Consider the following 13,564-nt stretch of genomic DNA (forward strand, 5'->3'; position numbering starts at 1 on the left):
ATACAAAATGAGAGGGTTTACAAAAGGTTTTGAGCTGTAACTTCTGCAGGCAGCCAAAAACTGGGCAACAGATAGAATCTTCATTTGCCTTTATTAGAAGTCCAATTCCTAGCAATAAATCTTGAAGTGACACGGTATTTGTTGCTACCCCCGATAGATCAGCTTTCAGAACCTGGAGCACTGTATAACGAGGAGTATGTTTAGTTTAGTTTAGTTTAGTTTAGAGATACAATGTGAAACATGCCCTTTAGGCCATAGAGTCTGCACCAATCGGCGATCCCAGCAAATTATCACGACCCTAAACACACTAGGGACAATTTTACATTTATACTTCTAAATCAAAGCCAATTAACCTACAAACTGGTACGTCTTTGAAGTGCGGAAGGAAACCGAAGACCTCGGAGAAAACCCAGGCAGGTCATGGGGAGAACATGCAAACTCCGTACAGACATGTGAATAAAATGAAATAACCTCTTGAAACATAATTCAACATTCGTTTCTCACCAACTCTTCAGATCCATGCAAAATTCTACAGATGGAGGAAATCCAAAGAGCGCATGATAACTTAATTCAAATTTATAATGGATAATTCAGTTGGGTGATCTAGAAGTATTACCCAATAAAGTTTAGGAGTTTTCTCATTAGCAGATATTACCTTGGATGGATCACAACAATATTTTTTTACTGATAGAGTAGGAAGCTTCTAACACAAAAATCTCTACCCTGAGTGAAAATAAAACTACTTCACATCACACAAGTAGCATTAACGTCATGAAGATTAATATTGGTTTCAAAATATGAACCAGTTTATAAAAATACTTATCTACTTAATAAGATCCTTATTAATAGCATTCATATTTAGATAGTACGGTGATCAATAAATGTAGATGGATCTACTGACATGTGCCAAAGATGGACAAAATCAAGCTATTTGCTCAAACTTACAAATAACTTTTTAGGTTCTTTTAAAATTGGGAAATGTGTTTTGATGTATATTAATAGATATACAAAAAACATTTACAGTCTTACTTCAGTAATAGCTGCAATCTCAGTGCAAAAAACGAATTAGCAGCTGTTTCTGAACAAAATTTAAGCTCCTGTCAAAAAGACTAAAACTGGCACTCAACAAATTAAACTTTCAGGAGAGCAGACAAATCACGTGGTAGAAATGTGACCTTTACCCATGAGGTCAATAGTTTTTTTATTGTGATTAAACACTACGATGCAGTGTATATCCATTAAAAAAAAGCTATTAGTATTTATAAATTATCCCTTCCATATAGCAATTCCTTCTGTTTCAGCTTTGGTACAACATATATTTTTTGTTATAATAATTTTAATACTTTTCAGCTTCACAAACTCAACACAAAGTACAAAACTAATCAGTATGAGGATATTACAATCTACACAGTAGCGGCCACTGGTAGGAAAAGTCTTACCCCAGAGTATCCATGTCACTTATAGTAGCTACGCTACATCAGCATACCTAGCAGGGACGTGACTAAAATGCACCAGTAACCAACATTAGTGAATATATTTTTACTTTCTAAACAGTACCAGCAGTGATTAACTGAGAATTTTAACAGGAGTTCTTCAACTGATGTTTCAATATTTCTTGTCACGTTACTCTGTCCAAAAAAACATTTTGATATCTTAAGCACACAATGCCGCCATTTCAATATTTAACCTGCCACCCAGTGTTGCTAATGCTTGTACAGTTTGTTCTGCAATTGCCAGGCAGCACTGGTACATTATTGGCAGTGCAGTGGGGTGCTACCAACCTTACATTGTTTTGAGGAGAAGGAGGTATTACATTACAATAGACAGACATTCCTGTGGCTGGAAGTGTCCCTTGACCGGACTGATCGGATAATACAAGAGCCTGATGGTATGATTGTTGAGACATCCCTTGAGAACTCTGAGTCATTGGCACCTGAGAGGAAAAAAAAAGAAAAAGAAAAACAGGTTAATGGCCAATCCATTTATGCGATGATGCAATAATGTGTTGGATTTTCAACAACAACAAAAAATTAATCTTTCATCTCACCTTTTCTAAAAAACACCTTTAATGGCACCTTAACTTGCCTGTCTAACATGATTATATTTGCCTGTGATACTCATGAATAGAATATGATTTAAACTATTGACACTATTCCTTTAGTTTAGTTTAGAGATACAGTGCAGAAACTGGCTCCTCGGCTCATCGAGTCCGCACCGACCAGCGATCCCCGCACATTAACACTACCCTACACACACGAGGGACAATTTACATTGATACCAAGCCAATTAACCTACAAACCTGTAAGTTTTTGGTGTATGGGAGGAAACAGAAGATCTCAGAGAAAACCTAGGCAGGTCACGGGGAGAACATACAAATTCTGTACAGACAGTACCCGTAGTCAAGATTGAACCCTGTCTCTGGCACTGCAAGGCAGCAACACTACCACTTTGCCCCGTGCCACCCTATTGTTTCAAGGCAATCATTTAACGCTGATGTTTCAATATTTGAAGCAGAGTTGAAGCTGAAACAGGTCTTTATTTTTCTCAAGTTTCCAGTTCCTTATGGTCCTGTCCCACTTAGGCGACTTTTTAGATGACTGCAGGAGACTATGCAGTCGCCACATGGTCGCCACATGTTCACGGGTAGTTGCCGGGGAGTCGACTTCATGGTCGTGAGGAGTTCCCGCATTCAGGGAACTAGTTTACAGAGAAAGGTTGAACAAGTTAGGGCTTTATTCTTTGGAGCGCAGAAGGTTAAGGGGGGGACTTGATAGAGGTTTTTAAAATGATGAGAGGGATAGACAGAGTTGACGTGGATAAGTTTTTCCCACTGAGAGTAGGGAAGATTCAAACAAGGGGACATGACATGAGAATTAAGGGACTGAAGTTTAGGGGTAACATGAGGGGGAACTTCTTTACTCAGAGAGTGGTAGCTGTGTGGAATGAGCTTCCAGTGAAGGTGGTGGAGGCAGGTTCGTTTTTATAATTTAAAAATAAATTGGATAGTTATATGGATGGGAAGGGAATGGAGGGTTATGGTCTGAGCGCAGGTACATGGGACTAGGGGAGATTATGTGTTCGGCACGGACTAGAAGGGTCGAGATGGCCTGTTTCCGTGCTGTAATTGTTATATGGTTATATGGTTATAGTCGCGGCCTCATTACGCTCGCCGTGAATTTTTCAACATGTTGAAAAATTTGCGGCAACTAGAATGAAGCCGCCACGGAGAGTAGCGAGAATTCTCGTGTCGTAGGTGGGTCGCCAGGAGGTCCTAATGGGTCGCCAGGAGGTCGAAGGTTCTCGTAGGTTGTCATAGTTTGAATCCGGTGCTGACCGGTGAAATTCATTGGCTCATTGGGGGAAAAAAAACGTAAGCAGTAGTTTTCAGAACCAAGGATAACCGACTGGTAATGTTAAATGTCCTCCGAGCTTCACAGCCGTGTATCTCTGGCTTCTTAAAAATTGTCTCCACTCCTTCTACCTCCATCTCCCCCCTCTTTTAAAAGACTTACTGTACACTGCTTAAGCCATCTTAATTACAGCGCCAACCTTCCTGTTCATCACGGCATCATCTTGGCTTTACACTGTGTGAATTTCACTCAGACAGCGCTCCCCCCGTTTGCCCTGTCCCCCGCCTGAATAACGTGCTGGTGAAGGGAGCGATGTGTGTGTGTTCCACTCGAACAGTCGCCGTTCCAGTTGCCGGTTGACAGTCACCGGCAGTCGCCTGAAAATTTGCCGAAGTTGGACAGGCCCATAATAGACAATAGACAATAGGTGCAGGAGTAGGCCATTCGGCCCTTTGAGCCAGCACCACCATTCAATGTGATCATGGCTGACCATCCCCAATCAGTACCCTGTTCCTGCTTTCTCCCCATATCCCGACTACTCTATCTTTAAGAGCCCTATCTCGCTCTCCCTTGAAAGTATCCAGAGAACCTGCCTCCACCGCCCTCTGAGGCAGAGAATTCCACAGTCTCACCACTCTGTGTGTGAAAAGGTGTTTCCTCATCTCCGTTCTAAATGGCTTGCCCCTTATTCTTAAACAGTGGGCCCTGGTTCTGGACTCCCCCAACAACGGGGGGACGTGTTTCCTGCCTCCAGCGTGTTCAAACCCTTAATAATCTTATATGTTTCAATAAGAACCCCTCTCATCCTTCTAAACTCCAGAGTATACAAGCCCAGCCACTCCATTCTCTCAGCATATGACAGTCCCGCCATCTCGGGAATTAACCTTGTAAACCTACGCTGCACTCCCTCAATAAAACTCCTGGTTTACTGATTTTCCTGCACTCTGCAAGCAATCAAATAGTTGGCATCATTGTGTGCAAGTGCATGTGATGGATCCATCGCTTCTAACAAAATAGAAATGGACCAGTAGTCTGTAAAATGTTCAGCTTTTTAAAAATGTTTCAGAAACACTTCCTGGCATAGGAAGAAAGGAAGATATTAAAAAAAATAGATTCAAAACACTCTTGGGAGACACAAGGAACTGTAGATGCTGGAATCTTGAGTAAAATACAAAGTGCCAGGGTTTCTATCTGAAATGGCAGCACAGTGGCGCAGCTAGTAGAGCTACTGCCTCACAGCCAAAGACTCGGGTTCGATCCTGACCTCAAGTGGTGTCTGCATGGACTTTATACGTTCTCCCTCTGACTGCGTGGGTTTCTTCTGATTGTTGCAGTTTCCCCCCCAACATCCCAAAGATGTGTTGGTTTGTAGGTTAATTGGGCTCTGTAAATTGCCCCTGATGTGTAGGGATTGGATGAGAAAGTGGGGTAATATAGAACTATTGTGACTGGGTGATCGTTGATCATTGTGGACTTGGTGGCCTGAAGGGCCTGTTTCCATGTCAAAATGAAACAAAGCTATTATTATGATGGTGGAATTGTGCTTGCTGGATTACATTTAATCTAATGCAGCAAGCACAGTAACAATGAGGTACCCATCAACTAATACACACAGACATTGCATGTGTATGTGGAACTATTCCACAATGTCAGCATATTTAGGACTGCTTTTTCTCCTGTCCTTTAGGGTAACACTGCGAATCATTGTTTGCAGCAATAGACGGAGGAATGTGGGGAGAATGAAAGTGTTGTGAAGTGTAGGATTAGTGAAAATGGGCAGACCCAAGCAAGGGGTTGGTGCGTAAAAGGATTTGTTTAGGTAGGAACTGCATATGCTGGTTTAAACCGAAGATAGACACAAAAAGCTGGAGTAACTCAACGGGGCAGGCAGCATCTCTGATTAGAAGGAATGGGTGACGTATCAGGTCGAGACCCTTCTTCAGACTGAGTCAGGGGAGAGGGAGATACAGACATAAGGAACTGTAAGGTGTAAAAATTAGACAAAGGGAATTGTTCTCCAGGGCCCTATTCAGGCCCAACATCTGAGCTAAGATGCAAATGGTACGTGGGTTTTACGTATCAAGCAAGTATCTAATTTATCTTTTGCTTGCCTCCTCTCCGCATTAAACTACAGGTATTGCCTTATACTTATCCGTGTTAAAATCAGCAAAGTTCTCCACTTCCCCCATGTTTTGTCAACAGGCAAAAGTAATTCCAACTCTTAGCGCTGCTTCTTGAAATTAGGAAGAATTAGGAAGAATGGGAGGATAGTGTTGATGCCCTTGATACTTGTGCATGGTGGAACAGCAGTAGAGTTGCTGCCTTACAGCACCAGAGACCTGGGATCCATCCTGAATATAGGTGCTGTCTGTACGGAGTTTGTACGTTCTCCCTGTGGCTTGCATGGGTTTTCTCCAAGATGTTCGGTTTTCTCCCACCCTCCAAAGACATACAGGTTTGTAGGTTGATTGGCTTCGGTAAAAATGTAAAATTGTCCCCAGTGTGTGTAGGATAGTGTTAATGTGTGGGGATCGCTGGTCGGTGTGGGCTCGGTGGGCCAAAGGGCCTGATTCCACGCTGTATCTCTAAAACTAAAAACTAAGTGTTATTGCACTGTCTCTGTATTCATTGAATCTCTTAAGGGGCTGTCCCACTTGGGCGACCTAATTGGCGAGTTTAGAAGAGTTTGAAAAAATGACATGTTGAAGACCTCCTTCGGCTATGTTGAAGACTAGCTACAACTAGCTATGACTTCGGGAAAAATTGGACACAGAATAGTGGAGAGTGAAGACGACCTCCTTCGATCTCCTTCGACCTCCCTTTGACTATGATGAAGACTACGACTACCCTCGATTACTTAAGACTAACATGCCGACCCACTACGACCTACTACGACTTAACCTACAAGTAAAAAAAGTATGGATTTTTTCCATGGTGATCTTTTTTTACTCGTGGGCATTTTTTAACACATTGGAAAAAACGCTGCAATCTAGCTGAGGCCTCGAGTACACGCAGACAACTCTCGAGCATAAAGGAGAGTTACAAAGAACTCCTACAGCCTCGTGTCGACAATGCTGCGAGTATGAGTCAAGGGTAAACTCGCCAGAACTCGCGGATTAGGTCGCCCAAGTGGGACAGCCACATTAATGTGCAGAAACGTTTTGGTTTCTGAAGGAAAGGGAATGCAGGAGTTACTTGAAGTTAGTGAAAACAACATTGCAGATTCTAACATCCTAAAAGAGATGTCTGCTGGATAGATGTTACAGGTTTGATTTCATTAAAATTCAGGGAATTTGTTATTTTCCTTTCTGTTGGAAAATGGAAAAAAACAACTGGTTGATTCTGAACGCAGTATCCTGAACTACAGCCCAGTTAGTCTAATATTTGTTATAGAGTCATGGAGCATGGAAACAGGCCCTTCGGCCCAACTTGCCCATGCCAACCAAGGTGCCCCATCTATACTAGTCCTACCTGTCTGCATTTAGCACATGTCTGTAAATGTATCCTATCCTGTCCAAATATATTTTAAATGTTCTTATAGGACCTACTTCAACTACTTTCTCTTGTAGATCATTCCATTTACCCAACACCCTCTAAGTGAAAAAGTTGCCCGTCAGGTTCTTATTAAATCTTTCCCTTCTCACCTTAAACCTATGTCCTCAGATTCTTGATGACCTACTCTGGGTGAAAGGCTGTGCATCTACCCTATCTCTTCTCCTCATGATCTTATATACCTCTATAAGATCACCTCTCATCCTCCAAGGATTGTGCTCCAAGGAATAAAGTCTTAGTGCCGAACCTCCTTCCCCTCTCAACTCAAACCTATGTCCTCTGGTTCTCGAATCCTCTACCCTGGGAAAAGCATTATGAGCATTTACCCAATCAACTCTCCTCATGATTTTATACACCTTTATATCTTCACCCCCTCAGCATCCTGCGCTCCAAGGAATAAAGTTCGACCCTGTCCAGCCTCTCCCTGCAGCTCAAGCCTACAACATCTGGCAACAATTTTGTACATCTTCTCTGTGCCCTTTCTGACAACATCATTTTTCCTAGAGCAGGATGTTCAAAACGGAACACAATACTCCAAATGTGGCCTCACCAATAGACAATAGACAATAGGTGCAGGAGTAGGCCATTCGGCCCTTCGAGCCAGCATCGCCATTCAATGTGATCGTGGCTGATCATCCCCAATCAGTACCCCGTTCCTGCCTTCTCCCCATATCCCCTGACTCCGCTATTTTTAAGAGCCCTATCTAGCTCTCTCTTGAAAGCATCCAGAGAACCTGCCTCCACCGCCCTCTGAGGCAGACAATTCCACACTCACCACTCTATGTGAGAAAAAGTGTTTCCTCATCACCAATTTCCCGTACAATTGTAACATACGACCCCACCGTCTAAACTTAATTATATTGAAATAATGCTAAAAGCTGTTTTTAAAGATCTTATAGCAGAGCACTTGGAAAAATTCAACATATTCAGGCAAAAAGTTCAGAAAAAAAAAATCACCATATTCATAAAAGAAAAAACAAGTTTGACCAATTTATTGGAGTTCTTTTGAAACACAAGACCTACTGTGGATAATACTGAATCGGTGATGTGTTCTGCTAGGAATAAGCCAATAAATGGTTGAACAGTTTTAAGGACTGAACTTCTGCTCTTGTATTCTGTGTTATGATCTCCAAAGGACCCCTTCATTTGCAAGTCTAGCCCTTTAATCCATGATTTGTTGTTTTGTGCTTTTGTTTAGGAACAGCTTGCCCCAAGACCGCAATCATTTGGAGAGAGCTCTGAATGTTGGCCAGTCCATCCCACAGACCAGACTCCCCTCCCCCCTCCCCCATCCCCCGCATTGACTCCATCTAACTCCTCATTGCTTTGTGAATGCAACCAACATAATCAAAGACTATTCCCATCTAGGGCATTACTTTTTTTCTCCGTTTCCTTTGGGCAGAAGATACAGAAGCTTGAAAGCACCACCGAAGCATCAAAAGACTCAGGAACAGCATCTTCCCCTCTGGAATCAAGACTTTTGAATGGTCTTTCCATAAGCTAGGGTGCGATACGATTCACCTTTACTTCATTGCAAACATTGGACTTTCTCTGTGGAAATATTGCACTACAATGCTGAGAACTATATTCCACTCTCTGTATCTTTCCCTTTGCTCCCATTGTACATGAGTTTGGCTTGATTGTATTTATGAGTAGTGTTTTCTGATTTGATTGGATAGGATGCGAAACAAAGCCTTTCAATGCACCTCAGTACACATGACAATAATAAACCTAAACGTAAACCCATATAGTGTCTGACATTTACCTGTTTGTTAATCTATTTGTTTTATTTACAGAGTTTGTTGCAAAATATAGTAATCTTTCACCTACCCTTGGGTCCAAAGAATACTGCATTTAACAAAGATAATTATCAATCTAACTACAGCTGTTTCACATATTCAAAATATATTCATTCTCCTCGAGCTGAGGAAATCTGCAAACTGACTTCCAAAAGATCCTTCTATTATGATGTATACAATCTCGTTCAGACTGAAATGTCTGACTGACAATAAAGGATACTTTACTTTGCTTTTATCTCCTACTATCAAACTACTCAGATTACAGGTACACAAAAATACTCAGCGGGTGCAGCAGCATCTATGGAGCGAAGGAAATGGGCAACGTTTCGGGCCAAAACCCTTCTTCAGACTCATACATACTCATATTGCAGCTTTCTTAGAAAAATAGAGTATACAAAAAATGTTGAACTGAAGCCAAAGGAGTTATTTTTAACTTTATAAAGCAATTCTTTGGCACTACTGAAGCCCAGGCAACAAAATAAGTCTGAAGAAGGGTCTCGACCCGAAACTTTGTCCATTCCTTCTATCCAGGGATGTTGACTGTCCCGCTGAGTTGCCTCAGCAGTTTGTGTCTATCTACAAAATGAGGAATAATCTTGTACGCAAATTGAAGTACAGGTCTACCACCGATTTTCCTGCACCCTCTGTGACAGAGCCTTACTGGATTATCTGTTTTGCCGGACCAACAAAGGTCATGGCTTGGGGGGGGCCGAGATACCGGCCTGCAAAGTCGGCCGTGGAAGTCAGGCATGGGAACGGATCTGTCAGCCAGAGGTCCAGATCCCTGGCCATAAGGGGAAAATTCGACCCGCTGATCAGTGCAGAAGTCCCGATAAGGATGAGATCAGCCGCCTCACCCTGCCTAGGCGGGACATTTTCGGTGGGACTTCTGGGGGGGGGGGGGTGGGGGGGGGGGGGCGGCCCACCAGTTACCGGAAAATGAGTGGTGTACTGAATTGTCTGGAAAACTGACAGAACATCTACAGCTATTTTTATGTCCCAATGGCTATACTTTGATTTGAAATATGGGAAAAGGAATGACAGTATAGGTGTAGAACGTATAGAAATAAGATTAGTACAGCACAGGAACATGCCCTTTGTCCACAAGACCAACTCTCATCTGCCTGTACATAATCTGTATCGTTCCATTCCCTGCATATCTACTGTATGTACCTATCCAATGGTCTCTTAAATGCAACAATTATACCTGCCTCCCCCATCACCTCTGGCAGCACGTCCCAGGCACTCTACACCCTTTACACAAAACACATATAACCATATAACAATTACAGCACGGAAACAGGCCATCTCGGCCCTTCTAGTCAGTGCCGAACACTTATTCTCCCCTAGTCCCATCTACATTTGTCGTATTGCTTATTTTGCAATTTTTAATTATTGACTATTTTATTTTTTCTTTCCTGTAAAGCACCTTGAATTGCTGTTTGCCAGAATGGTGCTATATCAATAAACTTGCCTTGCCTTGCCTTACCTGCACTCAGACTATAACCCTCCATTCCTTTCCCGTTTATATAACTATCCAATTTATTTTTAAATGATAAAATCAAACCTGCCTCCACCACTTCCACTGGAAGCTCATTCCACACAGCTACCACTCACTGAGTAAAGAAGTTCCTCCTCATTTTACCCCTAAACTTCTGTCCCTTAATTCTCAAGTCATGTCCTCTTGTTTGAATCTTCCCTACTCTCAGTGGGAAAAGCTTATCCACGCCAACTCTGTCTATCCCTCTCATTATTTTAAAGACCTCTATCAAGTCCTCCCTTAACCTTCTGGGCTCCAAAGAATAAAGACCTAACTTGTTCAACCTTTCTCTGTAACTTAGTTGCTGAAACCCAGGCAACATTCGAGTAAATCTCCTCTGTACTCTCTCTATTTTGTTGAACATGGTCCCTTTAAACTTGCCCCTCACACAATACTATGCCCTCTAATAATTGACATTTCCATCCTGGGAAAAAGGTACTGGCAGCTACCCTCTCTATGGCTCTCATCATTTTATATGTTCTCCCTCCACAACCAGCGTTCCAGATAAAACAATCCAGGTCTGTCCAACCTCTCCTTGCAGTTAAAAGGCCTGTCGCACTTGGCGATTTTTTCGGCGACTGCCGGCGTCATTGACTGATGTATCAGGGTCGCCAAAGGATTTTGAACATTTCAAAATCCAGCAGCGACAAAAAAATGTTGCGACACTTGAGGAGACACCGCGCGTCAATACGTCATCGCGCTGCGTCACCTCCGCATCACGCCGTGACCAGATACGTCAGTCAATGTTGCCAGCAGCCGCCGAAAAAAATCGCCGTGGGACAGGCCCTTAATCGCTAGAATTTAGAAGATTGAGGGGGGATCTTATAGAAACTTACAAAATTCTTAAGGGGTTGGACAGGCTAGATGCAGGAAGATTGTTCCCGATGTTGGGGAAGTCCAGAACAAGGGGTCACAGTTTAAGGATAAGGGGGAAATCTTTTAGGACCGAGAGGAGGAAAACATTTTTCACACAGTGGTGAATCTGTGGATTTTTCTGCCACAGAAGGTAGTTGAGGCCAGTTCATTGGCTATATTTAAGAGGGAGTTAGATGTGGCCCTTGTGGCTAAAAAGATCAGGGGGTATGGAGAGAAGGCAGGTACAGGATACCAAGTTGGATGATCAGCCATGATCATATTGAGTGGTGGTGCAGGCTCGAAGGGCCGAATGACCTACTCCTGCACCTATGTTTCTATGTTTCTATGTTAATACTCTCTATTCCAGGAATCATTCTGCACCCTTTTAAAATCTTTTGCATCCTTCCCGAATTGGGGCGGCCAGAACTGCACGCAATACTCCAAATGCTGCCTGACCAAAGTCCTATAAAGCAGCAATAATAAAAGTGGGATTTTTCAATGCAATGTTAAAGAAATAATACTGTGCGGTATATTATATTTAGTCTGCTTTTGGATTTAATATAATGTTAGTCTAGCTTTGAAAAATGGGGCATGAACAATATTTACTCTCTGTGTGAACAGAATGCTAATGTTTTGCAAGCATGAATATTTATTATTCAAACAGCAACACATCAAAATTTGCTTTACTTTCACTGGTAAATTTACATTACATGTCCCTCAATATTTTATTGACATAGTTTTTCCTGCAATTATGAATAAAATAAAAACCACTCTAAGTTTGAATAATGACAACGTACTTGGTAAGAAGACATGGCTGGATATTGGACCATCACACCCGGCACCTGGTTTCCCTGCTGGTTGTTCAACAGATTCTGACTCTGGGGTAGCTGCTGCACTCCCATCACGCCTTGGTACCCCTGCTGCTGATTAGGCAAGACCGGCTGAAAACCTATAAGGGAAATATTATCAGCATAGCCCAGTTCAGTCTATTGACACGTCTACTGAGGTACAGTGAAAAGCTTTTGTTGCGTGCTATCCAGTCAGCAGAAAGACAAAACATGATTACAATCGAGCCATTTACCGTGTCAGGGAATAACTTTTCGTGCAATGTAAAGCCAGGAAAGTCCGAACATGGAAAGTCCGAGGATCACCATAGCTTTCAATTCAACTTTGGGTTCTGAAACTCATTAGCTTGGGTCCATATATGTAGTATCCTTAATTTCCTCTAGAACATCCAAAAGCACTTTACAGCCAATTATATATTTCTGAAATATAAACTTTTTTGTCATGCGAACATTTGACAGTCATTCCACACAAAGCAAGCTCCAATTATCAACAATGTTGAGCAGCTGGATAATCTTTTTCCCGAGAAAGGGATAAACAGTGAAATGTGAGAATAACTTCCCAGCTCTTCTCCAAAGTGATGTCGTAGGATCTTTAATATCTATTGAGCGATTTGGGCCTTGATTTAAGCATTCATCTGAAAGTTGGCATTTTCAGGAATACAGAGTACTCCTTAGTACCCTACTGGATTGTTAGTCAAGTCTTTGAAGTGCATAAGTCTTTGAACTGGTGTTTTAAGGAGGAACTGCAGATGCTGGAAAATCGAAAGTACACAAAAATGCTGGAGAAACTCAGCGGGTGCAGCAGTATCTATGGAGCGAAGGAAGTAGGCAACGTTTCAGGCCGAAACCCTTCTTCAGACTGGGACTTGAACCTGGGACCTCCTACTGATGCTCCAACACTCATTCTTGGACAAGAAAGACTGGTTTAAACATATTTAAAAGACAATTACAATGATAAGCACCAAAAAATGCAGCATGTATATAATCACAAGCTGCATCTGTGAAAGAAAAACAGCTAACATGCTGGGGTGGGAGATTGCAACCTTCACGTGGTCCACCCTGTTTCGACGAATGCAATCAACCTGGTGTGCACAAACAGAAGATCAAATAGAACACGTTGTCTTACAACTTTAGGCTGTGCACGCTATACGCAAGAAGAAGAAAAAGTTAACATGCTAATCAACCATTGGGAGTGAAAAAAATAAAAGAGACAATCAGAAATCCTGACGCAAAGAAGGTACAAGATTCAAGGTTTAAGAAAGAACTGCAGATGCTGGAAAAATCGAAGGTAGACAAAAAATGCTGGAGGAACTCAACGGGTGAGGCAGCATCTATGGAGAGAATAAATGGGCGACGTTTCAGGTCAAGCCCTTTCTTCAGATTGATATCGTGGGGGGGGGGTCAGGGAAAAGAAAGGAAGAGTCGGAGACAGTAGGCTTGTGGGAGAGCTGGGAAGGGGGAGGAGATGGAGGGAGAAAGCAAGGACTATCTGAAATTAGAGGTCTTTCTCCCTCCTGCCCCTCCCCCTTCCAGCTCTCCCACAAGCCTACTGTCTCCGCCTCTTCCATTCTTTTCCCTGACCCCTCCCCCCCGACATCAGTCTGAAGAGGGGTCTCAACCCAA

General features: G+C 42.5%; 1 protein-coding gene across 3 annotated transcripts in view; it reads right to left on the bottom strand.

Moving 5' to 3' along the window:
• arpp21 (cAMP-regulated phosphoprotein, 21) overlaps positions 1-13,564 on the bottom strand; it is a 178,297-nt gene continuing 164,733 nt past the window's right edge. For all 3 annotated transcript variants that reach the window (XM_055633761.1, XM_055633759.1, XM_055633760.1), the window contains 2 exons: positions 11,894-12,045; positions 1-1,933 (listed from right to left, as the gene is read on the bottom strand). In XM_055633761.1, the coding sequence (XP_055489736.1) occupies positions 1,676-1,933; positions 11,894-12,045 (410 nt within the window). In that variant the 3' untranslated portion in view covers positions 1-1,675. The remainder of the gene's footprint in view (positions 1,934-11,893; positions 12,046-13,564) is intronic.

The sequence above is a fragment of the Leucoraja erinacea genome, chromosome 4 (genome assembly GCF_028641065.1).
Source record: "Leucoraja erinacea ecotype New England chromosome 4, Leri_hhj_1, whole genome shotgun sequence".
Lineage (NCBI taxonomy): Eukaryota > Metazoa > Chordata > Chondrichthyes > Rajiformes > Rajidae > Leucoraja > Leucoraja erinaceus.